Source organism: Aureobasidium pullulans, assembly GCF_000721785.1.
Source record: "Aureobasidium pullulans EXF-150 unplaced genomic scaffold scaffold_25, whole genome shotgun sequence".
NCBI lineage: Eukaryota > Fungi > Ascomycota > Dothideomycetes > Dothideales > Saccotheciaceae > Aureobasidium > Aureobasidium pullulans.
This window is the reverse complement of record NW_021941045.1, coordinates 115,609-139,296: the sequence shown is the minus strand read 5'-3', so window position 1 is coordinate 139,296 and position 23,688 is coordinate 115,609. Positions and strand designations below refer to the sequence as shown.

General features: G+C 48.8%; 7 protein-coding genes across 7 annotated transcripts; 5 read left to right on the top strand and 2 right to left on the bottom strand.

The window, feature by feature from the left end:
* The first annotated feature begins 760 nt into the window (after nucleotides 1–760).
* M438DRAFT_111450 (putative riboflavin biosynthesis protein Rib7) lies at nucleotides 761–1,734 on the top strand. The gene has a single exon (XM_029898700.1). It carries the CDS (start codon nucleotides 778–780, stop codon nucleotides 1,594–1,596), a length of 819 nt encoding a protein of 272 aa, XP_029756576.1. The 5' UTR covers nucleotides 761–777; the 3' UTR covers nucleotides 1,597–1,734.
* On the top strand, nucleotides 1,735–2,858 carry M438DRAFT_111451 (uncharacterized protein). The gene has a single exon (XM_029898701.1). The coding sequence runs from the start codon at nucleotides 1,873–1,875 to the stop codon at nucleotides 2,653–2,655; it is 783 nt and encodes a 260-aa protein (XP_029756575.1). The 5' UTR covers nucleotides 1,735–1,872; the 3' UTR covers nucleotides 2,656–2,858.
* A 5,751-nt stretch (nucleotides 2,859–8,609) lies between these two features.
* On the bottom strand, nucleotides 8,610–10,201 carry M438DRAFT_304374 (proline iminopeptidase). The gene is made up of 2 exons (XM_029902186.1): nucleotides 9,194–10,201; nucleotides 8,610–9,143 (listed from the first exon to the last, which is right to left on the bottom strand). Exons 1-2 carry the CDS (start codon nucleotides 9,898–9,900, stop codon nucleotides 8,879–8,881), a joined length of 972 nt encoding a protein of 323 aa, XP_029756574.1. The 5' UTR covers nucleotides 9,901–10,201; the 3' UTR covers nucleotides 8,610–8,878.
* A 220-nt stretch (nucleotides 10,202–10,421) lies between these two features.
* M438DRAFT_348877 (transcription/RNA-processing factor Ssu72) lies at nucleotides 10,422–12,103 on the top strand. The gene is made up of 3 exons (XM_029906255.1): nucleotides 10,422–10,481; nucleotides 10,551–11,037; nucleotides 11,261–12,103. The coding sequence occupies exons 2-3, from the start codon at nucleotides 10,829–10,831 to the stop codon at nucleotides 11,976–11,978; spliced, it is 927 nt and encodes a 308-aa protein (XP_029756573.1). The 5' UTR covers nucleotides 10,422–10,481; nucleotides 10,551–10,828; the 3' UTR covers nucleotides 11,979–12,103.
* Nucleotides 12,104–14,514: 2,411 nt separating this feature from the next.
* Nucleotides 14,515–16,391, bottom strand: M438DRAFT_326296 (histone deacetylase; the record flags this gene model as incomplete). The annotated part of the gene is made up of 2 exons (XM_029903121.1): nucleotides 15,630–16,391; nucleotides 14,515–15,575 (listed from the first exon to the last, which is right to left on the bottom strand). The coding sequence occupies exons 1-2, from the start codon at nucleotides 16,129–16,131 to the stop codon at nucleotides 14,515–14,517; spliced, it is 1,563 nt and encodes a 520-aa protein (XP_029756572.1). The 5' UTR covers nucleotides 16,132–16,391.
* A 176-nt stretch (nucleotides 16,392–16,567) lies between these two features.
* M438DRAFT_368664 (uncharacterized protein) lies at nucleotides 16,568–18,342 on the top strand. Its single transcript, XM_029908059.1, has 3 exons — nucleotides 16,568–16,855; nucleotides 16,910–17,157; nucleotides 17,206–18,342. Exons 1-3 carry the CDS (start codon nucleotides 16,798–16,800, stop codon nucleotides 18,166–18,168), a joined length of 1,269 nt encoding a protein of 422 aa, XP_029756571.1. The 5' UTR covers nucleotides 16,568–16,797; the 3' UTR covers nucleotides 18,169–18,342.
* A 206-nt stretch (nucleotides 18,343–18,548) lies between these two features.
* On the top strand, nucleotides 18,549–22,585 carry M438DRAFT_408757 (uncharacterized protein). The gene is made up of 2 exons (XM_029909973.1): nucleotides 18,549–21,105; nucleotides 21,166–22,585. Exons 1-2 carry the CDS (start codon nucleotides 18,827–18,829, stop codon nucleotides 22,283–22,285), a joined length of 3,399 nt encoding a protein of 1,132 aa, XP_029756570.1. The 5' UTR covers nucleotides 18,549–18,826; the 3' UTR covers nucleotides 22,286–22,585.
* Nucleotides 22,586–23,688: the final 1,103 nt, after the last annotated feature.

The following is a 23,688-nucleotide window of genomic DNA, read 5'->3' as shown; positions in this document are numbered from 1 at the left end:
TTGCATATTCAACGGTCATACTTATGTGCTGTCATCCGGCGCTGTCGTGTTGTGTAGCTGCCAAGCTAGACCGCCTACCATGGAAAAGCAACGCCAGGAAATTGGCGACTGATTTGCTCATATGATGTCTTGAGTCTTGACTAAAGGTCTCAGCAGTCGAAGTACAGCAGCAGAGATTGTGATGCATCTTCTGATCCATTGCTTGAGAGAGGGCAAAGTCTCGGACGAATGCTTGTGGACCGGGGAAAAGAGCTTATCCCGAAGTAGCGGTCTCGAGTGCCAAGTGACGGCATCTTGTTAGGAATGAGGTGCCGTCTTCTCCTGAGGCACTTTAATTTCGCAGCGAATGACTTGAGTCAGGAGCTCATGTTATAGGCATATGAGAAGCATGGCTCAATGGCGACGAATCAGAGTTTTGGATGATCGACGACATGGCGGAGGTAGAGCGGAGTAACGAGCTTGCATAAGGCATGTGACCAGAAGAAAAACAACAACAGGCGATCGACGGTAGCGACTTGGATGGTGATTACTCTCCGATGTTGCACTGCAGTGCGCCAGTGAGATTGTATTGTGGAGTTGGAGATCAGAGACTGGTGTTGATGTAGGAGCAGACGTCTTGGATGTCTTGGAGTTGGAGGCTTTTGGGCGGACAGGGTCACAAGAAAGCTTGAAAAATGCTCGGGCCAAGACATTTGGCCAGCCGAGGCATCCACCACAAAGAGACGCGTCGATCTTACCAAGCTCTTTTTATCACCACACATTTCAACAACGCACATCATGGCAAGCCGCGGAGAGCTGCTCTATCCTGAGAGTGACCGGGTGTTCCTGGAACCTTATCTACCTCCACCTGACCGTCAAGTGAAAGATGCAGGTGTGCCTTTCGTCACACTCACTTTCGCGACATCGCTTGATTCGGCTTTGTCTCTGGCTCCTGGTGTGCAAACAGCTTTGTCGGGTCCACAATCGAAAGCCATGACACACTACCTTCGCTGCAGACATGATGCCATCATGGTCGGTGTTGGTACGGCAATCGCAGACAATCCCAGTTTGAATTGCAGGATTCAAGGTGTCGGTGGTTATGGAGGGGAAGGGTTGGTAGGACAGCCAAGACCTGTTGTTGTTGATCCTCTTGGAAGATGGCAACTGACTTCTGAGACCAAAATCCTGAAGCTTGCCAAAGAAGGACGAGGCAAAGCGCCATGGATCCTGACCACAAAGACACCAGATTCGGAAAATGCCAGGCTGTTGGAAGAGGTGGGTGGATGTTACATTGTTCTCGGGTCACGCACTGGAGCATCAGAAGAGAGGCCTTCAATGACTTGGCTCGATATGCTACGAGCAATCGGTACGAGAGGTATTGGAAGCATCATGGTTGAAGGCGGTGGCGTGATTATCAACTCTTTGCTATCGGCAGAGAACGCGGAACATATCAGCTCTGTGATTGTGACTATCGCGCCTACTTGGCTGGGCCAGGGCGGTGTTGTGGTGTCTCCACCTAGAACAGAAGGTAGCAGTCTTCCAGTTGCTCGGCTCAGGAAGACAAAGTGGCAGCAACTAGGTGATGACGTGGTTCTTTGTGGAAGTCTGGGCGCTTGAAAGACGCATTGCTCGTTGAAAAGGGAAGAAGCAATGGACAGACTATGGCTTTCGCTATTCCTGCATTGCGGCCAGTCGAAGCATTTTCTGTAGTGAAGGCGTCGGGGCGCGTCTGCCTTGGGCTCGTCTCTGCGAGTTTCGCTTGGTCGTGGCTTCCTGCAGCTTCGTCTTGTCGCCATCACTTGGCGCGCAGCACTTCTTCTCAATTTCTCAAGCATCTCTGCTGTTCTCAACAACACAAGACTTGCGACCCCGATCATCCTGAACAATCCAAAGATGCGCAGCACCAAGGAAGTTGAACAGATCGAGAAATGGGGCACAGGCCTTTTTGAGAACGCGGCCGACGAAGCCATCGTTCGAGAGCTTACCAGAGAGTCTGGTTTTGCAAAAGGTCCTGAGAACTTCCTCTTCCCTTCGAACGTTGAAAGCTATCGCGAGGAACTCGACCACGGAGCTCTGGACAGGATGCTCGAAGTTCGTCTGCCCATGGACCTTAGCACCGAGAATACAACTCAGGACAAAGACGAGATGTGGACCTGGCCTCCCAGCAGATGTGCCGGCTATCGTCTCTGCTTGCTCGGTGCAGTCATGATGCAGCTTGGCTGTAGAGTCCGTAGCGACCTGCGCCTGTCTATGGAAGAACTTCACACAATCGTCGGCTTCTCCCGAAATGCTCAAGTACAACTCCGCCACGCTCTCAACGTCTACGTTGATGGCACCCCCTACAATTTCCGCGCAAAGCCTCAACCCATCGGTACCAACTCAGACGACTGGGCCACAAACTCTGTATGGGGTGATATCGGCGAGTCCTTCATCATGACCGATGTTACGACGGATCCTATGCTCAAGATGATGATGAGACAAATTCTTGGTCCTATGCTAAAGTGTGTTGCCGCCGGCGACAACGACCATCCCCACGACGCTTGTGGTCGTTGTGGCAAGAAGAAAAGAGAAGATGGCTCGCCTTGTCAGCCCTGTTCGCAGTGCGGTCAGAGGCGTTATTGCAGTCGCAAATGGTATCTTTTGTGCATCCTGAAGAACGACATGACAAGATGCTGACCACACTTGAAGTGAACTTGCCCATCGCCCCCAGCACAGATTGGTTTGCGAAGATCCCTTCTACCGGTCCAGCGGCAATGTCTGGGCACAAGCCGTGAGGGAATCCAACAAGACCAAGGACAGCCCGGCCAACGACACAGGCCATGAGGACACCAATAGCACCGTACGCGACAGACTGTTGACCGCCTATACCTTGACCTCCCCCTTCGCCCAAAGCATACATGACGATCTTGATGGACTACCCATATGCGGGAACTGTGGTATTGAGGAGACCAAAGAGAGCTCCCTTTCTGTATGCAAGAAGTGTTCGAAGCAGCATTACTGCAGCAAGAAATGCCAAAAGGCCCACTGGTCGTCGCATAAGAAGCTATGTCAGACTTTCGCCACCACTTGAGACGGTCGGTTCATGAGAGACATCACTTCCTCGCTCGCGGCCCATTCCGTACTTTGTCTCTCCAGAAGCCCAAAGCCCGCTGACTCACCAAATTTGCTCAATCACGCATCGTTACCGCCACCAAACTCGCTGCTGCCTCTTTCCCCATCGTACCCTTTATATACGAAATACTTTAGGATCCTTTTAACAAGCAAAAAGCCGTGGTAGTGTAGTGGTTAACATACCCGTGGTCTTAACACGTGCGCAGTCATTCGTTGTTACTCAACGCCGTGTCAGTCTAGATCCGAGGAGGTCGGGGGTTCGATTCCTTCCCATGGTGCTTTTCTTTTTTGCTGATTGTGTCGCTCATACATGATATTCTTGTCTTGAGCATTGCGCCCGAGCGCTTTTCTCTTCTCCTTTTACTGTATACTATAATCAGAAAAATGAATCACAACGCTTTTTTCAGGTCACCTCTGCTTGTCGTCTTTCTGTACTTTGTAGGACGGTTGGTAATAATGATTCGCATCAGCATGTGTTGCTCGCTTTTATTCGACCCTCTCCACGGCTCGACGAGGTCTTTGTTTGTCGCAACGATGTTTTTTTTTTTTGCGAGCAACAAGAATGCCTTTCAACACATAATCCTAGAGTATCACAATTTCTTCAGATGTGAGTGCCGTTGGTTTTTGAAAGATTTGCACTCTTCTTTTTTTTTTCCCCCCGCTTCCTCTGTAAGGGAAAAGGTACAGTGGGAAGCCAGGTCTGTGATACTGAATTCTCTGCACGTCTTCTCACGTCCTGTTTATCTCGTCGTATCTTTTCCTAGTCTGACTGCTCTGTCGTGAGAGACGTGAAGATTGCGAGGTATCATTGACCTGTATGTCCTATTTTCAGAGCTCCTATTTTGGACATCAGATTTGTCTATTCTAGGAAATCAATTCGTTTGAGCGAGGTCCACTCATGAAGAGTGACCACTGTGCAGTGTTTGTAGATAGAGGCGGAGGATGGCATTTCTCCTATTTTTGTGTAAGGATAATTGATCTACTGTCAAGTCAAGTCGCTGTTGATATTTAGGTTTGACTATTCGATTACCAACTCATCCATCGTTTTGTTGGACACTGCTGATGATGGGGTTAGGAGTGTAATAAGGTAAGCTATAGTGCAGTTTGTAGGTATGTATACTCTAGTACCCTTCGGTTTTGCCAAAGAATCATCTCTCATTATCGTCTGTCCTATGTTGACTTGTCTACGCCTGAGCTCGCAAGTTAGAGTGGAAAGGTTCGAATTTCGTGTCGACTCGTAAGAAGTAAGAGGGGGTATCAGGTCCGTGATGCGATAGATTGACACCTCATTCCTAGCAGGTCTGCTGATGAGATTTTGTGTCTTGAGCTGCGAGTGCGGAGATGTACCAAGCATGTAGGTATCACTAACCTAAGTTCTGGTAATGCGCTGCGGCATAGTAGGACCAGTTGTAAAGTCTAGCGCGAAGCATTCAATATTGCTCTTTGTGTAAGTGAATGAAGCGTGTTTGATGGCGTAAGGTGACAGCAGATAATTTGATAGTCCTTTTATAAGATTGTGCACCGTGCAGTACATCTAATCGCTAGGAAAACCCAAAGTCCGACAAAATCTGATTGCACTAGGGAGGTCAGGCCATCTGAAAGGACTATTCTGAGCGAAGGGATATCCATTATCCTCTGAATTTCGATTACGTTGACTAACTCTAGTAAGCGCGACGTCGTGACTCTCGAGAGCGATGTAATTATAGGTAGCGTCGTTGATTTTGGCTTCGAGGCCTTTCCATTTGTGATCTCCATATATTACGAAGATTTGGACTAACGCAATGGGCGAAGGGCGGCGCATATGCTGAGAGATCATTCAGTGCGATAGCCTCTGTTGTTGCCAGTGGCTTGGACTGATAAGTCTTGACAATTACATAGTTTTGTAGTAGCCGTAAGGTAGCAAAGAAAGGTTTCACCACGTACGCAATAATTTTCCTTGCAGATTCTGTAAATTTGGAGTTCTTTCTGCACAGTCAATCTCATACAGAATGCAAAGATCAGATGATGGCATAATAGTTTCTTGTGGCCTTCATGCTGTTTTGATAGTTAAATGGTCCTGAAGGTTCTTACATGTTCAAGAACAAGTACAACCATCAGTCGTTACCACTTCATCTGACACCGGTGACTGCAAACACAGTGTATTGGGGAACGGAAGCTCAGATAATCACCAAGGTAGCTTGGGTGGTAGGACAAGTAATCGATCAGGTCAATGATACGCAGACTTCCAATCGTTTCCTGCATATCTTTCTTCTACGGTCCCTGCCGAACTTCTGTCCGTAGGGAGCATTCTTGTTGTCAGGGAGTCACTGACCTCCCCGTTTTCTTTTGCTGCTATCTCACTCTCTCCTGTACGGACCAAGTCCATATTGTACGTCTTTCTCTCTTACGTGGGTTGCTTTGATGAAAACCCATCATACGACCGGGGGTGTGTCTGTTGCGTTTCTTACTGGTAGTCTGTACAGAAGCGGCAATATACACTCCTCAGTTCTTGTGGGTGTCTCTCTCTGCTTTCGTAGGAGTTCTCGACTTCGGCTTCTCCTCTCAAGTCGCAGAGATCATACTTGAGTGGCTGTGCATCGGTCACGTATGAGTGTTCAATTGCGCATCAAACACTATATGTCCACAATGTCGCTAGAGACTCGAAGTCTGTATCAAGATCTTCTCCAACGTCATTAGAGTGTGGTCAAGAATGATTGGGCAACAAACTCTCGGCGAATCCTCATACATCTTGGGAGGCTAGAGATGAACATAATACGAGAAGAGGGTATCAGGTCGGTGATTGTGTGACAAAGTTTCTATCTCGCCTTCGGTGGACAGAAGTAGCTCACACAGTTCTTGGATACTATTTGCCTTCTCCTAGTAGGAGTTTTGTTGTTGCTTTATGGACCTGATCATCTTCCCTTGGTGTATACCTCCCCATGATGGTCTATCTGATTGTGAAGTGCATCCTAACAACTTTTGAGGCTTTTCGAGTACTTCCACCTATACATGACTCGAGATGAGATTTGTTTGACAGCCAAAATACAGTACGTTACTGTTTTATATAGTACCTATTGGCGAACTTCGGATCCGCTCCGCATAAGACAATATGCCGACATCTGCTGATTTTTGACCTACGAAGACCCCGAAGCTTCCATGTTATCTCAAGCTCTGACTTGGCCGTGGTTATACGATCGATTTCTATCAACACATACTGCTATCAACCCATACTGTTGTTTTTCCCGTTTCCAAATACAAGTTTTGTCTGGCTTATAAGCCATGAAATATGCTGCCATATTAATAAAAGAAGTATGGAAATGCATTGCTACTAGTAATAGGAACTGGCAATCATGTGAATTGCGTCTGCATCACAGCTCTTCGCGATAGAATAATACGAATATATGAATGCTAATGGAAGCAAAAGATAAGGACTAGGTCTGTGATGCCAACTTTCGCCTTCTAATCCTCCACTGAGCATCTATCTTAGAAGATGCATAACGCCGTAAATATGTCTTCTCTGAGAGGTAAACTCTTTAGAGTTGTTTCACGGACCTGCTTTGCTCCTGTTCTTCTCTATCCCCCTCTGCCTGTCTAGATACAGTCGAATACAGCATATCTAGTGAAGTGTCTCTGATGGAGTAGTGAGTCATTGACGCACTGATCATCCAGAGGTTCTGCTATCTTGTATACCCTAAGTGGGCTTACCCGTTTGTCGATGTGAGTGGTAGAAAGCAGGCATGAATGCCCCTTTCCTAAGATCACGAATATGGTGCAGTTTTCTGCCGTTGAATAATGCTCCCGCCATGCACACCGCAAAAGATCCGATTTTCCCACGTCTTGTTACACACGCTACTTCTGTCTTGGGTAGAAAGGACACCTGCATAAGAACAACAGTATCCGTGGTCGATTGGTTGACTATAAAGCCATTCCATCGCTATCGAATGTTACCAGAACCAGCGGATTGGAGAGAATGCGGCCAAGGAGATGTGCATGAGCACCAACAGACCCGAATCATGGTTTTGGCGAAGATCTGAGTGGTCATCAGTACACCTTCACGAGCCAGCAAGATGAGCCACCAAGTCACTGGATCCGAACGTAAGCTCTACTTGTCCAGAACATGTCACCGGATGATAGAAGCTGGCTGTGGGACGCAGTTTCACAGACCTGAGTAGTACCTTCACATACCCTCACACTTTCAGTTCGAGACGGACTCAACCTCATAGACAGAACTTCCACCAATGGGGGATTCGACATCTGTAGTCATTGGCGCGGGGAAAGTTGACAACGAGCAAATCTAATCTGGTCGTGGGTCTTGTAGTTGTATCTAATGTTCCCATCGCAGAGTCTAATACCAGTGTGGCGCGAGTGCTGTCAGTATCAAGCAAAGTCTTCATACAAAGTCTGACTACCTCACACTCACTATATGTATTCAAGACTCACTATATGTGTTGCAGGTCCTCCAAATTTGCAACCTTCGATCAAGATGACGCAGACTCCAATCTGTAGGAGCTACTCGTACCATCTAATCTCCTCCATCAAGTATAAAGCCATGGGCCATGATGAACGGTTTAAGAGTTCAAACGTTATCGAATTTAAAGTTGAATTTCGACGTGGAAACTTACCGAGGGAAAGACCCTTACTTCCGCGTCTGTCTCATGACCATTTAGAATCAGGGAAGTAGGCGATCAGGTCAGTGAATCAGAACATATGACCTGAAACCTGCTAGTGGTTTGATGCTCAGATGCTGAAGCTTGTAGTTCGAGATGGATGATGGTGCTGGGGTTGACGGACCCGATCGAGTATTCGACCTGCCGTCTCAATCGTGACGATAGACACAGGATGACTGGATCCGAGTCAGAAGCTTGGACTGCGTTGTGCTGAGTTTTGATGAAATCCAAGACAGCTGATGGTGAGACGTCTTTTATACGATGATTATGATGACGATGTGGTTTGGTTCTAGTGACATTGAACAGAGCGGTGATCAACGACAATGCTTGGTAGCTTGTCCCAGAGGCTGCGACAATGCTGGCAATGGCACGATCAGGATTCGGGCAGAGACCGACAGTAACCTTGTTCTCTTTTGTGCCGCGATCTAGTCAGCAAAATCAAACTAGAGATTGGCATCACATACGTACTCAATTCCATTCACTGTGACTTCACTACAAATGGTTGGCACCGATACGCGTGCTACAAATTCCTTGATCACAACAGACCTTTCGAACCACACCAAAGACGCATATCAAGGATTCGGCTCGCGAACAATTCAGGAGCGAGAAATATGATGTCTCAAAAAGGCATCACCACCCCTCGTCAGGGACCAGAAAGCAAGTCGTCATCAGGTCAGTGAAGCAGAATTGCCTTGACAATTGCTATTAGCTGCCTGGGATATAGCGGGAGCGAAGAGCTGGGAATGAGTGTTAGCGCTGCAGCTCATGGACCCGGTTGATTGACCTTCCGTGTCCATGTCAACTTCAGTTGGCCCGATGCTGATAACCCGTAGAACGGCCAAACGACAGACATTCGAAGTGGCGGTCACCAATGCGAGGAAATAACGAAGCATTGATTGGCACTCGGCTGATTCTCTTATACGACACTGACGACAGCACCAATGACGTCAAAGCTGGCCATTTGGCAGCAGTCAAAGTGAGCATCTCCTTCAGTTGGAGCATATAAGTATTGGAGAATGTGTCTGAAGAAGTGAATCAGGGGGTATATTACGGAAACTGCGATCTGGAAAATGCCAAGAAATAGAAAAATGCCAAAAAGTAAAAAGAAGAAGAAATGAGGGCAGTGGTCGGAAGAGCGCATCTTATGATGACTCGGAGGTCAGGAAGTTGCCCACGGCTTCGACAAAAGCTTCAGTCTCTTCCAGATGAGGGCAGTGACTGCTCTCAGGGAAGCGGACCCATTTGACCTTGCCAGGGATCTCACGGAAGAAAGGTTCCATGGTGATATCTTGAGCTTCATCGTAGTTTCCGTTGATCAATAGCGTAGGAACATTGATTTTGTGAAGTTCGGGTGTAATATCCCAGCCTTTGAGAGATCCGATGACATTGAACTCGGAAGGCCCGTTCCTGGATTTTATGTTAGTAAAGGCTGGATATTGTGCACGTTTGGAGCTTACATTGTCATGTAGACAGTATCATCGTCCTTGACTTGGTCCAGAGTTTGAACAAGTTCATCCGGGAATGGGACGACACGGCAGACATGCCTCTCGTAGAAAGACATCATAGCGGTCTCGTACTCCTCGGTGTCAGTCTTTCCCTCTTCCTCGCATCGTGTCAAGGTTTCCTGGATGTCCTTCGGCAGTTCCTTTCGTAGCTTGTCCGCTACTTCGACCCAGGTAGTCAAGCTTGCTGGAGAGTTTGCGATTATCAGACGGTACAATCCAGCCGGTCGTTTCGTCGCGTAGAGAGCTCCAAGCATACCACCCCAGCTCTGCCCAAAGAGGTCAAATTTCTTGATACCGAAGTATGATTGCAAATTCTCCAGCTCGGCAATGAAGAGATCAGAAGTCCAGAAGTCAGTGTCTCCCTTCTTCTTGCGGAGATGCGTTGAGTTTCCACAACCTATCTGATCATACAAGATGACTGGGCGAGAGAAAGGTGCCGATGAGAGATGAGCACAAGGAAGGATGTAGTTGTGAGCCATTCCAGGCCCGCCATGCAAACAGATGAGAGGAGTGACATGCTCAGAGAGCTCTCCATACAGGGCATACCATGTCTCAGCATCAATGTCGGTGCCTGGGACCTTGAAAGCGATTTTGCCAGTCCTTGAAGGTGACGGCAGAGTTTTAGGCAGTCGTGCCGCGGTACCGGCGGAGGGGTTCATGTTTTGAAAGTTTTCGAAACCTGATATTGAAAGTGGTATATCAGAAAACAGAGAGGTGCCAAGCTAGCTATATATTCACAAAGAAAGGACGAGTCAGGGCCGTCGAGATGTCATTAGTTTACCTTTGTGTTTGGCATTCTCTAGGGCAGCGATCAGCACTTGGACGGAAGTAGAAGGTAAAGAGCGGCAGCTGTCGTCAGCGAGCGAGCCGTTTTGCATGTTTGGTGAGGCAGAAGGAGAACATTATGGTTGTACAACTCCGATGCCGGAGATATGGCGATAGTGTAATAGGTGAGGTTGGGGACCATAGGTGCTTGTGATATGTATCTTTTGGTGTTGAGGGCAGTGACGAATGTGGTGAGTGGACGAATCCGGGTTGTGCAAGGTATGAGCTGCCTAATGGGGAAAGCGTTGTCTTGGCGGAGATGTCGCATTTCGTTTCGGAAGCGGCTTTCGTTGGCAGCTTCCGTCGACAGCTTCACTCCCACTTTCCTCCAATCCCATCACACCCAAGTGCGCATCTGCTACATCGCCATCACACAAGAGCCGCTTGCCTATCCCCGTTGATTGACCTTCACCTGGTAAGTTCCTGCAGCAAGCGCACCTTCCCCGTATACACCAATCACATGATGAGATTAAACTTATTGGAGCTGTCCTATCTCTTCGGAGACTGAGGAGTCAACTTTTACCTTATACGCAAACACCTGAAACAACCCCTCTTCCACCACACATCAGTCACGCGCCCTCACTATCAAATGCATCTGGACTGACGCGTAACAGCACTCTATTTAGTATTCGTTTCGTCTCTTTCACCTTCCTGAAGAGTTTGCAACCGCGTCTCAGCTAGAGCGGTCAGCCTGCGCGACGTCTACGCCTATCTCGACCTCCCTCCTCCTCCTTCCCCATCTGCATATCACATCATACAGCCATGTCTGCCGACCCTCGGAGAAGACCGGCCCCTGCTGCTCAGAGTGCTCCCCCGCCGCCTCCTCCACCTCCTCCACCAGCAGAGGCACAGCCAGACTCTTCGGTCCAAGCCTTGGATGGCGCAAATGACCAAGACACGGCTCAACAACCAAAGGGTGAAGAGAGCTTCAAGCTGCGCTTCTGTACCGTGTGCGCCAGTAACAACAACAGGTATGTTGACTGTAGTCATGTCGTGACCCGTGTCTCTCTTTTCTCGACCTCTGTGCCTGCCTTGTCAAGACGGGCCATGTCTTCTCTTGCTCTGCCTCTCCCTCTCTGCATAAACGTATATACTCGCCGAAATACAAAGCAAATGCCTTTCCATCACGTCTCCTGCCTTGTCACCGTCATGACACGTCTTCTCGCTCATTCGCCGTACTAATACGGTGACCAGATCGATGGAAGCGCATCTTCGCCTTGCTGGCAGCAACCAGAAATATCCCACAATCTCCTTCGGCACGGGCTCGCTAGTCCGTCTGCCCGGTCCAAGCATCACACAACCGAACATCTACAACTTCAACAACACTTCGTACGATAGCATGTACCGCGAGCTGGAAAGCAAAGATGCCCGCCTGTACCGCGCGAACGGTATCCTGCCCATGCTCGACCGTAACAGAAACATCAAGTGGGGTCCTGAGCGCTGGCAAGATTGGAGGATCGGATACCCTCGTGTTGGCAAGCGCTACGCCAACGCTCCCATCCCTGGCGATCCTGTCTACACGAATGATATGGGCGCTCAGGGTACCGAATCAGGCACAGTCGATATCGTCATAACCTGCGAAGACCGCTGCTGGGAAGCCGTTGTTGACGATTTGCTGTCAAGAGGAAGCCCGCTCAACAGACCTGTCCATGTCTTCAACGTTGATATTAAGGATAACCACGAAGAAGCCCTGGTGGGAGGAAGAGCCATCCTCGAGCTTGCTGATGAGCTGAATGCTGCTGCACAAGACGAGCGCCGCATCCACGCTGAGAAGACTGGAAGTACCGACAGCTTCGACTCTGCTACCGGAAGCTCAAGAGATGGCTTTGATGCAAGAGTGCCCATCATCCTCGGCGAGTGGCAGGAGAGATGGCCTCATCTTCCCGCTCTGTGGACATTGGCTTGGTTCTAGAGGGAGACTGGAGGACACGAAGAACATTGCATTGCATCAACATTTTGCGAGAAGAAGCTGATGCTTCCTGATGAGATAGCTTTATACCCTTATACATTACAATCAAACATCATCCAATACGCAAATTATCCATCTCTTAACAACACCCTCTACATCAAATCGGCTGTCAAAGCTCACAAGGGTACTGATGTCGGCTGGGAGAAGGAGAATGTTCTCTGTTATCTCACAGGACAAAATCTCATACCAGGACTATTTCATGCATTGCAGCGAGCCAGAATGAGGCATCTCTGCTAATTGGGACATGGCGGAGCTCAGATCATCTTGGTGAACATCCTGGTTGCTCCAAAAACATCTTGTATAACAGCAAGCGCATGTTGAGCCCGTGTTAGCCGGGAGATTGTATAGCATCTCACTGGCTAAATGCTTCTACCAGGAGTACTTCCTGTATTACTGCAAGCTCGCATCGACATTTCTGTCAGCCAGGGGATGGTGGATTTCAAAGTATCTCGGTGGATGTTCTGGTTGCTCGGAAAAACATCTTGCGTCACTGCAGTGTTCAACTACCATCTCTAGCACCTGTGAGATAGCATGTTTCAAGGCCTCTCACTGGACAAACTCTCAAATCAGAATTGACATTTTGTATTGCTACAGTCTCTTTTGGACACCTCTGTCGAGTAGGAGATGACACACTTCAAGGCTTCTCACTGGAAAGTTGCATTCTTCGAAAAACATCTTGCATCACATCATCTCCCTGATATACTCGTTGTCCGCTATGAGATCCTACAAAGCCACCATTGTCTTTCGACTCGAGTTGTCTTATCCGCACTTCAAAACCTCTCACTGGCCAATTGCACTATCCGAAAAACATCCTGCATCACATCAACATCCTGATATACCTTCTATACATGAATGTGGTATAAAACCATCCCACACCTAGTGTCGTTGTCTTTACATCTACCTCAATTTCCTTGCAATGTCGCTCACACGGTCCTCGGAACAGATATACCAGATTGCTCACTCCTCTATCTACACGACTTTCTAAACGTAGGAGAGCCCGGGCCCGAGCCCGAGCGGACGTCGCGAACTAGGTCGATGATGCCGAGTCTCTTGCCTATTCCCGCACCTCGCAGTCGTATGGTGAGATACAAAAACGAAAAAGGAGAGGCAGAAGCCGGCACAAGGAGATCTAAAGAAGCGTCATCGACCTCGTTTGCGACCTTCCGCTCGGCCCTCGAGGGCGGGACCACGAGAGATGATAGAATTGAAGATTAGCATGGGGTTTACAGCAGTTTGCAGATATTCTGCAAAGTAAACGCAGAAACGTAGAAAGGTGGTAAGGGAAGACAAAGAAGTGGTTTTAGAGATGTGTGAAGTAGGTTTTATAAACAGGGAGAAACATTACTCCGGACGTGTGTTTTTTTTTTTCTAAAATGAGTCTGCTGCAAGGCATGATGTTTTTCGAGAAGGCGACTTTCGTCCACAAAGAGAGAGCTGTTCTTGCTCTCTCATCGAACAGATTGCTAGTGCTGAAAAAACATCATGCAGTGCAACAGCTATATGATCTTATAGTAAGAGAGATAGAGAGGTCCAACTAACAGCAGGGCCTGGGATTACTTCTTCGATGTTGGCAGAGTGCAGGGAGGAGGTGGAAGCGAGATGGCGGGCGAATATGAATGCTGTGATGGCGAGGATGAGGTTGTGGGGGTGGGTAAGGAAAGCTGGATTAATGATAGGAGCGTCTGCGGTATCTAAGGAGGAGATGGTCACGTTGCCTCTACTGAAAGTGGCGAGGAGACCTATTGTCAGACTGGCGAAATTGTGGACGCCGTCGTTGGGGCCGATGGCGAAGGAAGCGCTGGGCAAGGATGTGTTAGTCTGTTTGGTGAGATAGATGTGTGGGGTGGATGTTCATCACTTACATTGGTCAGTCAAGCTATTATATCGGTGCAGAACTCCAAATCGTCCCTGGTCCAAAAATGAGAGAACTCATTGACGGCATGAAGTTCGAAGGAGCTCCTACGTTCGTCACACCATTAACCTATGTTGGACTTTGCGCAGTCAGCTTCTAGTGCGTTTGACCTGAAACATGTAAGTAGTAAGTTATGCATGTCTGTCTGCAAGCTTGCGAAGGAAAGCAACTGACAGCCGAAGACGACCCGTATACAGATTCATGCATAGTATCATGCATGGTAAAAAGCCACCACGGCAGGCGCTCAATCGCGATTCGCCAAATGCACAAGGGCGCAGGATCACCCATCAGAACTCAAGAATTTTAGCGAGGGCCACAATGCAAGATCTGTTCGATGTTCTTGACCCTACGATAATTTTCGTCTCGCCACTGATGGTCTCAAGGTGGAATCTAGACTGCAAAGCACGATAAGAATAATACAAATGTGTTTTTTTCTGCTGGTATGGAAGGTCGAAGATTGAAAAGAAAACGAACCCGAAGGGTATCTCACCAGCAAAACCATAAACGCCCAACATGTCATGCCCGTCGTCACTTCCTAAATCGAAGACGCCTTGTTTTTCCTGTATCTTATCTCAATTCTCCACGGATACCGGTGCCTCTTTCACGTCTGCGTCTTTCGCGTTCGCCTCTGCCACTTTCTGCAGCGCGGTCGGCTTCCATTTCGTCGTCTACTTGTCTTCTGGCGGCGTCCATCTGTGCTCTGCCTGGAAGACTTTCCATGACAACACTGGGTGCGTGTTTGATGTATCTCAACTCTTCGTGGCAGTGCTCGACTAACAGGTCCAATTCTTTCTGCGTGACATTGTTCTTGTGGAAGCCAGCGAGTTCGGGGTATAATCGGCCGTCACCATGCTCCTTGCCGATGAATGCTTGTGGGCGTGGTACGATGTGCATTGGCAATTCTTCATTGAGAGTCGCACCGACGGCAAGAGCAGTTTCGTGAGTCCATGCGCGAGCGACGTTGCGGGCGGTATAGCCACCTCCACCGAGAATGAGAAGAGGCACACCGGCCTTCTTGACGAACGCAAGACATTCACCGTGAGCGCGAATGTTGAGGTTGAACTGACCAAGACGGTCACCACCGAGTGAGTCAGCGCCACATTGAAGAACAATAGCTTGTGGGCGGAAGTGCTCTAGTGTGCGACCAGTGATAGATTTGAAGAGGTAGAGGAACTGATCGTCGTCGATACCCTTGGGAATGGGCACGTTGAGGGCAAAGTGATTGCCGATGCTCTTCTCGTTGCCATTGCTGTTCAGCGCTCCAGTGCCTGGGAAGAACAGATGTTTCTCTCTTGAGTCTTCGTCTATGATACCGTAGCGGTGAAAGGACAGTGTCATTACTCTGTCGCTGCTTGCAAATGCTTCCTCGACACCATCGCCATGATGAACGTCGATGTCGATGTACAAGACACGTTGATGACATTTGAGCAGTTCGAGAATGGCAAGAACAATGTCATTGATGTAGCAGAAACCTGAAGCTTCAGACTTGTGTGCGTGATGAAGACCGCCAGACCAGTTTATTGCGATGTCAGACTGATGATTCGTCAAGGCCGAGACAGCTTCCATGGTGGCACCAGTGTATAAGAAGAGGTATTCTTGCATGCCATCGAAGACGGGACAATCTGCACCTGGTGAAGGAGATAAATTGAAGGGACCGAGCTTAACAATCTCTCCAGGGTAACTTTGCGGGATGCGATCTTCGTATACTTTGCACAACTCATCGAAAGTCTGAGGCGACACTCTTGAGAGGAAATCGACATAGTCTTCATCGTGAAATGCAGCGACGGTCTCTTTGCTTGCAGGAAGAGCGTCATAGTTGTCCATGGCGAACTGAAGACCGTAACCCATGACGAGATGCTTGGTCAGAGTCAAACGCCATGGCTTCATGGGATGTGTGCGACCAAAGTGCATGTTCTCGACGCGACGGTTGTAATGGTATGACACAGTGTAGCCTTGAGGGCGCTCAATGCCGTTGTCTTCGACTTGTTGCATGATCTTCTCGCGCAACGTCCTTTGTCTTTCGGCATGTTCCTCCTCGCTGTCGTTCATGGGTGGTGTTGGCGGAGCTCCAGTGGTGTGACCTGGTCGTGATTGACCATTGGTGCGACGCGGTGGATCCCATTGCTGGACTATGGCATCGCGCATGTTCTGGCGAGGGACGCCATTACTTGGTCGTCCCGACATGGGCGCGACTGGGATCTGACCAAAGTAAGCTCCAAGCGATTGTCTCTTTGGATTGGCGGGCGCGCTTCTCAGCGGGATTCTGGTCGGGGCTGCGTTGCTGCTTCTATGCAAGACAGAGTCGATGCGTCCTTGGATGTCTCTTAGGTTGTAGGATCGACGAACATTTTCTGCGTAGTCTTGGTCACGTCGAGAGTCTCTGTAGCTCACCGGCTGGTCGACATGGTCATCTCCTTCGTAGGCAAAAGACGAGTCGTTTTCGCTAGAAAGAGCCTCTTGCTCGTCCTCGGCATCGTCTCGAGCTTCGAGAAGGTCGTCTCCACATTCGTCCGTCTCGCGCCGAGTCTGCTCCGTGATGCGCAATTGTGCTTGGCGCGCCGCTGCTCGCATCTTGTTGTGAACCGGTCAATCTGTGAATTATGCTGTTAAACAATACTCACCAAAAGATATATCGACAAATCTTCTGATTTAGGAGCTGTGTTGAGGGTTTGCCAACATACTTCTTTTCTTTTACTTTTAAGAAAGCGCTGTTTGTTACTTTGCTTCCATTCACTTTGTGACTCTGTTTGTGAAATCGCGACTCGCGACTTCTCCCACCTTCACTCGACCACCAACTCGTCAACCAGCGTCATCAAAGACCATCCACTCCAGCTCGCTTTCCATCAAAAAATGGCTGCCATTGGCACTGATGATGCCGCGACCGTCTTAGATCAATTCTGTCACGACGGTAATCCACCCTTATGCTTACCTCCAATGACTCAAATGCTGACTTTTCGCCCAGTCGCAAACTTGCCGGCAGAAATAGCTCATTTACTGGAAGAAATCCAAGCAAAAGATCAACACATCCAAGATTTGCGCGATGTCATCAATTCTCGCGACAAGTCAATACAAAATTTCGTCAGAGCTCAGGGCGGCCATGTCAAGAATCCCAAGGAAGATGGCCTCAGTAAAGTCATCATGGCGAATTTTGATCGCATCGAGATTCTGCAGGCTGAGAAACTGGGTCTAAGTGAGAAGGCCTTGAGATTGGTATGTTCTGAAATGTTCGACACCAAGAGTAAATGCTGATCCTTTCAGCTTGACCGAAATGTGAGAAGGTTTGACGTCAAGTTGCGCGATCTTGTAAACAGCGAACAAATGCCTCCGGACCCGACATTGCCGTCCTTGTTACAGCCTGAAGCAGGTAGCGTTGCCACGAGCAATGCCCCAACAGGTGCTATGGCTATCAATTCGGCCCAATCTGGTGGTGCGCCTAACATTGCGAATGCCGCCATGGCTCGCATGGCAGCTGTTAACGCACGAACATCATCGCCTCTGAACGCACAGAATGCCCTACTCAGCCAACCGCATCTCAACAGTCCATCAGCGAGGTCACAGCGAGAAAGCAGCGCCGATGCAAACAAAAGACGTCGTCTCAATAGTTCTATGACTGGTAATATCCCTACTACAGCTTCTTCACTCAGGCAATCGTCACTTGGCCCATCCACTGGAACTCCCAAGGCCGGTACACCCATCCCCAGTTCAAGTCGTGCTGGATCTGCCCAACCTAACAAGAAGGCACCACATAACAAGAAGATTGCGCCACATCAAGCATCGGCTCCTGGTTCGAATAGAAAACGCATCAGGTCCGGTAATGCAGCCTTGAAGAAGGGAGATCGCAAGCGTCATCTCACATCACCAACACCCTCCTCATCACGAGGCAGTGTCAGTCCGACACCATCAACGCTGCCAATAGGAATTGACGGCACTGTGGAATCTCGGTCAAGACTGCGCGGTACACGTGCGGCTTCTGCTGTCTCCGACGAAGAGGGTGAAGACGCTGAACCTGATGCTGAGGGAGAAGAAGACGACACTCAAGTCTATTGTGTCTGTCAGCGCGTGTCATTCGGTGACATGGTTGCCTGCGACAACGACGACTGTCCTCATCAATGGTTCCACTGGGGTTGTGTCGACCTCAAAGCGGAACCAAAGGGCGAATGGCTATGTCCGCATTGTCGTGAGCTTCCTCGCAGCAAGATTGTGAAGACTTCAGATAAATGATTGATAGTGGCAAAGGGAGGCCAATAGCGTAATACGTCCTACAGTAACGATCAGATGTTCTTCTCGAGCCCGCGTTTCCTTCTGCGGTCTTGTTATGTGATATCAGATCTACCAAGCATAACGTACATCCAGCTTATTAAATTCTCTCATGGATTAAATGCTGTCATACCGAGCTATTCCGAGCACGATCGCATTACTCACGTGGTTTTCAGTGACAGGGAACAACTTTGGGTCGCTCTTGACTCTTTGATGAGGCTGACTCGCAAATAGAGGATTCCTAACGCGGAGCTGACACGTTGTCAACAAAACGCCACGTGAACGATCTAGATCCCTGATTTGCATTGACAACAAACTCTACTCCTAAACTGCACCTCCAAGTACTTTTCGCCACTGCCTTCCTCGCAGGGATTTCTCGTGCTTATATCGAAGACAAGACATGAATTGACCTGGTACCAAAGCTGGTGGAGCTGTCTCTTCTGGATCATCACGCAAATCGTTTCCGTGGGCATGCGATTCCGATCCGGGCCCTACATTTAGATTAAGTGCCGAAGCCGAGAGCCTCGAAACTCACAACACCAACGAGGGCACGTTCATCGCTACTTCCCTGTTTGTGACGACAACAGGTCCAGGAACTTCTTCCAAATAGCTAGGCATCCCCATGTCTTTCTCATCCAAACCGCGAGACTCAAATCTTGCGAGTATGCATGCCGTAAGCCCTGCAAAGGAATTCCCTTCCTCACACATCACGAAGACTGCACGACAGGGAATATTGTTCGAATCGAATACTGGAGATTCACATCTGGATGAGCATTTGGGATACATTAGGAATGCAGATTGGGCCTCGACATCTCTTGGACCTTTAGAGTCATGGCCTCAGGATCTCATACAGCTTTGTCAGATTTCTCTACTCGACCCAAACCCGCGTTCCCTCATTCTCGGACCAGACCGTATACTGTTTTACAATGAGGCATATTCAGAGCTCTGCGGGGACAGGCATCCTCACGCCTTGGGACAAAACGTCATTGAGGCGTGGGGCGAGGTGGCTCAGGATCTCATCTCCGGGCCTTTGGAGACTGCGGAGCGCACAGGGCGACGAGTTCAGGTGGAAGACCAGCCACTGGTGTATCTACGTAATGGATTTCTCGAACGGGTCTATGTTCGTTGGACCATTGTCCCACTAGCTGGATACGCACAAGGCGTCTACGTGTCTTTAACGGATTCGACGGAGACAATGCTAGCAGAGAAGAGACGAGCTGCCATTCGAGCCCTCAATACTGCTTGGAACGGTGTCCAGGACCCTCTCACATTTTGGCAAAGCATTCCGCAAAGCTTAGCCTTGGATCCGTTTCTCTTTCCTTTTGCCTTTCTATACACTGCAAGCTCAGATCCAGACTCAGAGTATTGCATTGATACATCTCCGGAACCAACCCAAACGATGCGGTTCAAGCTAGAAGGAGCAGTCGGGAGTTCAGAGATCACCTCGCACTTACCCGGCGAGCTGGATCCTGGTCACTTCGAGCTTTTATCGGATCTTTCAGATCCGATACTTTTCCGATCTAACGAAACTCCCAAGCCCACATGGTCGCTGTCAGCGCAAGACTGTATACTGTGTCCAATAAGTTCAAACAGGTCACAAAAAGTCATCGCATACCTGTTCCTCGGAATCGATCCAAAACGGCCATATAACGACGCATATCGGGAATGGATGAATGAATTTACTCGATGTCTAAGCAACGCTGTGACCTCTGCTCTACAATCAGAGGAGCAAGCACGCAATCAACGTCGCCGGGCAGCTGCAGTCGCCTCAGAACAACACCTCCTTGTTACCGCACTCGCAGATCGCGACAAAGAAGTAGTGGCTGTGAATGAGGAACTTCAACGTACCCTTGAAGTCGTGGATATGGCCAATGTCGGAGTATTCAATTACGATCTTGAAGGCCGTCTGATATATGCCAATGACGCCTTTTGCAAGATGACAGCCTGTCCACCCGAAATGATGCATGGAAAGGAACTGGTTTTTCTGGATCTGACTTATCCCGAGGACACCGAGTATCTCATGCCGAAATGGAAATGTGCAACTAGCGGACGATCTTGCACTTTTGAAATGAGATACAGGGGTCCCAAAAATGAAGGCCTCTGGGTATTGGCTGCGGTGGTACCAGTACTTAAAGATGGTATTGTCACAAGCGTATCTGGATGTGTCACTAACATCCAAGACACCAAATTACGGGAAACAGAATCTGCACAGCGTTTGCAAGCCCTCGAAAGAGCCAAAGCGTGGGAGCAACGATTTGCGAATTTCGCAGAATTAGCGCCCGTCGCCATATTTTTTGGATCTCAGAGCCATCACCATCTTTCTTACTGCAACCGCGCATGGTTCGAAATAACCGGTCACCCGGTGGTAGCCTTTGAGCAGATCGATTGGTCGATGATAGTCTACGAAGAGGATCTTGAGCTCGTCCGAAGTATGTGGACAGAGGTCATTGCTGCTAACAAAGCAGTGAGTACTCAGTTCAGACTTCGACGCAGGTGGTCGGATGGAAATGGAGTGGTCATCGGCCCTGTGTGGGTGACTGCATCAGTGCTACCTGAATACAAAGAAGACGGGTCCATCAAAGGCATCATCGGCACTATGCTCGACATTTCAGCTTTGAAATTCGCAGAGACGGTGCAACACATGAAGGCGCAAGAAGCTTTGGAAGCCAAGCGTCAATCGTCAAACTTCATCGACATGGTATCGCACGAAATCCGCAACCCTCTCTCCGCAGTGTTTCACTGCGCGGACGCTGCTCAAGACACATTGGCCGATATGTTAGACCTCGCGAGTCGTCTAGCTTCTGCCCCAAAATCAGAATCTGGAAACCAGCTTCGAGAACTCATCGCTAACGCTGTCGATTCCATCAATACTATCATATCCTGCACTCAGCATCAAAAAGGGTACGCCTTTAAATCAAAGGTCTTAATCAATGACAAATGTGCTAACTCAATCCTTGCTAGAATTGTCGATGATATCTTGGTGCTGTCAAAGCTTGACTCAAATCTTCTTCAGATCACACCCTCTGCCGTCAAAGTAACGGCTCTGCTACGCGATGTTGAAAAGATGTTCGAAGCCGAGGCCCAAAGGAGCAATGTACAATTACAAACGCAAGCACACCCGTCTCTCGTGGAACTGAACGTCAGCTGGGCCATGCTAGATCCTGGTCGAGTTCAACAGGTCCTGATCAACCTTCTGACGAATGCAATCAAGTTTTGCAAGAAGAAACAACTCAGAAAGGTCACCATACGCGCTGGTGCATCCAGGATTCGCCCTTCGGAGAACGTGCTCCCAGATATTGACTTCGTGGTCGCACACTCATTGCACGACTCGGTCTACGACTCCGCCGAGTTTGAATCACATAGTTTCTATCTCTGGTTTACTGTCGAGGACACTGGACGCGGCATGAGCGCGGAGGAGAAAACACGTATCTTTGCTCGATTCTCGCAAGGCTCGGCTCGCACGGAAACTGAATATGGCGGCTCTGGTCTTGGTTTGTTCATCTCGCGCGAGCTCTCGGAGTTGCAAGGAGGCGAGATCGGAGTTGCTTCTACACTGGACGTTGGTAGTACGTTCGCCTTCTTTGTCAAAACACACCATACCGATGCACCCGCTTCCACCAAGGGTTTGCCCATCCAGCTCAAACAGAAAATCAAGAAATCATCTGCCGACATCAACATTCTCGTCGTCGAAGATAATGCGGTAAACCAAAAAGTGCTCCGCAAACAACTCACCAACCACGCTTACACCGTCGCCGTCGCCGACAACGGCGTCGATTGCCTCGACTACCTACGTACCACAAAACACTGGCGCGGCAACCCTTCCTCCGCCCCCGCCCTCTCCGTGATCCTCATGGATATCGAAATGCCGAAGATGAACGGACTAGAAGCGACGAAGATGATAAGACAATATGAGAAAGAGGGGAAACTGATGGGTCATATTCCTATCATTGCGGTGTCGGCGAACGCGAGACAGGAACAGACGAGTATGGCATTGGAGGCGGGGATGGACGATAGTATTGCGAAACCTTTTAGAATCCCGGACTTGGTGCCGAAAATTGAGAGGTTGGCTGGTTGGATGTGATTACAAGAGGGAGTGCGGCATGTCAGATGTAACTGTCACGGATGGGGATGGAGTTGGTAGAGGATAGAAGGGTTTCCGAATCTTTTGCATTAGTGGTTGGAGAGGACGGATTATGCTAGGGTGGCATTTTTGTTTCTTTTTTGCAATGTTCATAATTGTATACGGCGTTGATTTGCATGGTTGGTATGGGACAGGTGGTTGGGCACTTTTGTCATTTTGTATCTTTCTGTAGACGTTTAGATGCATCAATAGTGTATCAAACACGCGACATAAGAATAAGATCTTTCTTGTACCCCTCCCAAAGCACTTTCTCAAGAAGACCTATCACAGAGCATTCACTGATGCCATCATCTCCAAACCCCAAATCCCAGTCTTGTACCATCTGGCCAACCAATTTTCCAATCCAAGCACCATCACCCAAAACTCTAGGGTTGGGGGTGAAAGTCTAGAACTATTTGACATTCCTGTAAGACAATGTAGACTGGATACCGGATAGGCTCAAATGTCCGCGAGTCAGCGGATCCAATGCCGGAATTGTTGCAAACGGTGTGAGTCTAACATCCGGGTGACAACGGTGGATGGGGTTCTATTGGGTAATTTTTGTGCTTGGCGTGAGTGAGAAGTATGGAGGATAGGATGGATGGGAATGGGAGAGGGGAAAATTGCTTCAGTGAGATGTAGAGATGTTGGAGTGGTCATGGAAATTTGCTTATAGAGGGCAAGTGATGGTGGAGGATCTTGATTTTATGATTGTGAGATGCTTGTCTAGTGGCCATAGTTGATATTAGTAATTAGAGTCTCTTGATGGACCATGATTGTAACAAGGTGATAGTCTCGCAAAGTTGATGTCTCGTCGAGATTGACAGCATGATACATGGTCTGGGTGATGCAGGTATCGGATACAATGACCCCAATTGGAAGTGTTGAATTCAAGGCATGTCGAGGCTGCACTTGCTCTATCAACACTTGTCATTTCTGTCAATTCCATCACAAGGCTTGTGGTATACGCAACATAACCTTTTGACAGTGGTATGCAGGTTCGGGTACTCTTTTGCTTCCGTGAGCATTTGTCAGGTTTCTCAGAATAGAGTTTCAGGTCCGACAGCGATATGCTTTGAGAATCTCCAAGTTGCGGCTATGCTTACCTTGTTGTACGAGATGCTCCATGCATACGGACGTAGGTAACTGGTATACAGCTATTTGGGACCATAATCACGAGTCAGGAGGATGCTTAACTCAGCCCTCGGTCTTCACCGATCAGGGCCCATGGAGTCATTCGCTCGCACCGAGAACGGTGTACCTGAGATTACTCTGGCTATGTCAGAGGCACTTGTGGAAGGATCTCGGGAGTTGTGAGTAAGGGCAGGTGGTGGACGATGTGTACACTTGCCGGACGTTTGTGG

What these genes read in the sequence shown, in the direction of transcription:
- M438DRAFT_111450 (XM_029898700.1), top strand. Translation starts at nt 778, where the DNA reads ATGGCAAGCCGCGGAGAGCTGCTCTATCCTGAGAGTGACCGGGTGTTC.
- M438DRAFT_111451 (XM_029898701.1), top strand. Translation starts at nt 1,873, where the DNA reads ATGCGCAGCACCAAGGAAGTTGAACAGATCGAGAAATGGGGCACAGGC.
- M438DRAFT_304374 (XM_029902186.1), bottom strand. Translation starts at nt 9,900, where the DNA reads ATGAACCCCTCCGCCGGTACCGCGGCACGACTGCCTAAAACTCTGCCG. An exon ending in GATACTGTCTACATGACAAT is followed by an intron (nt 9,144 to 9,193) that starts GTAAGCTCCAAA and finishes CATAAAATCCAG; the next exon opens with GAACGGGCCTTCCGAGTTCA.
- M438DRAFT_348877 (XM_029906255.1), top strand. Translation starts at nt 10,829, where the DNA reads ATGTCTGCCGACCCTCGGAGAAGACCGGCCCCTGCTGCTCAGAGTGCT. An exon ending in TGCGCCAGTAACAACAACAG is followed by an intron (nt 11,038 to 11,260) that starts GTATGTTGACTG and finishes TACGGTGACCAG; the next exon opens with ATCGATGGAAGCGCATCTTC.
- M438DRAFT_368664 (XM_029908059.1), top strand. Translation starts at nt 16,798, where the DNA reads ATGGCTGCCATTGGCACTGATGATGCCGCGACCGTCTTAGATCAATTC. An exon ending in AGATCAATTCTGTCACGACG is followed by an intron (nt 16,856 to 16,909) that starts GTAATCCACCCT and finishes CTTTTCGCCCAG; the next exon opens with TCGCAAACTTGCCGGCAGAA. An exon ending in GTGAGAAGGCCTTGAGATTG is followed by an intron (nt 17,158 to 17,205) that starts GTATGTTCTGAA and finishes TGATCCTTTCAG; the next exon opens with CTTGACCGAAATGTGAGAAG.
- M438DRAFT_408757 (XM_029909973.1), top strand. Translation starts at nt 18,827, where the DNA reads ATGTCTTTCTCATCCAAACCGCGAGACTCAAATCTTGCGAGTATGCAT. An exon ending in TGCACTCAGCATCAAAAAGG is followed by an intron (nt 21,106 to 21,165) that starts GTACGCCTTTAA and finishes AATCCTTGCTAG; the next exon opens with AATTGTCGATGATATCTTGG.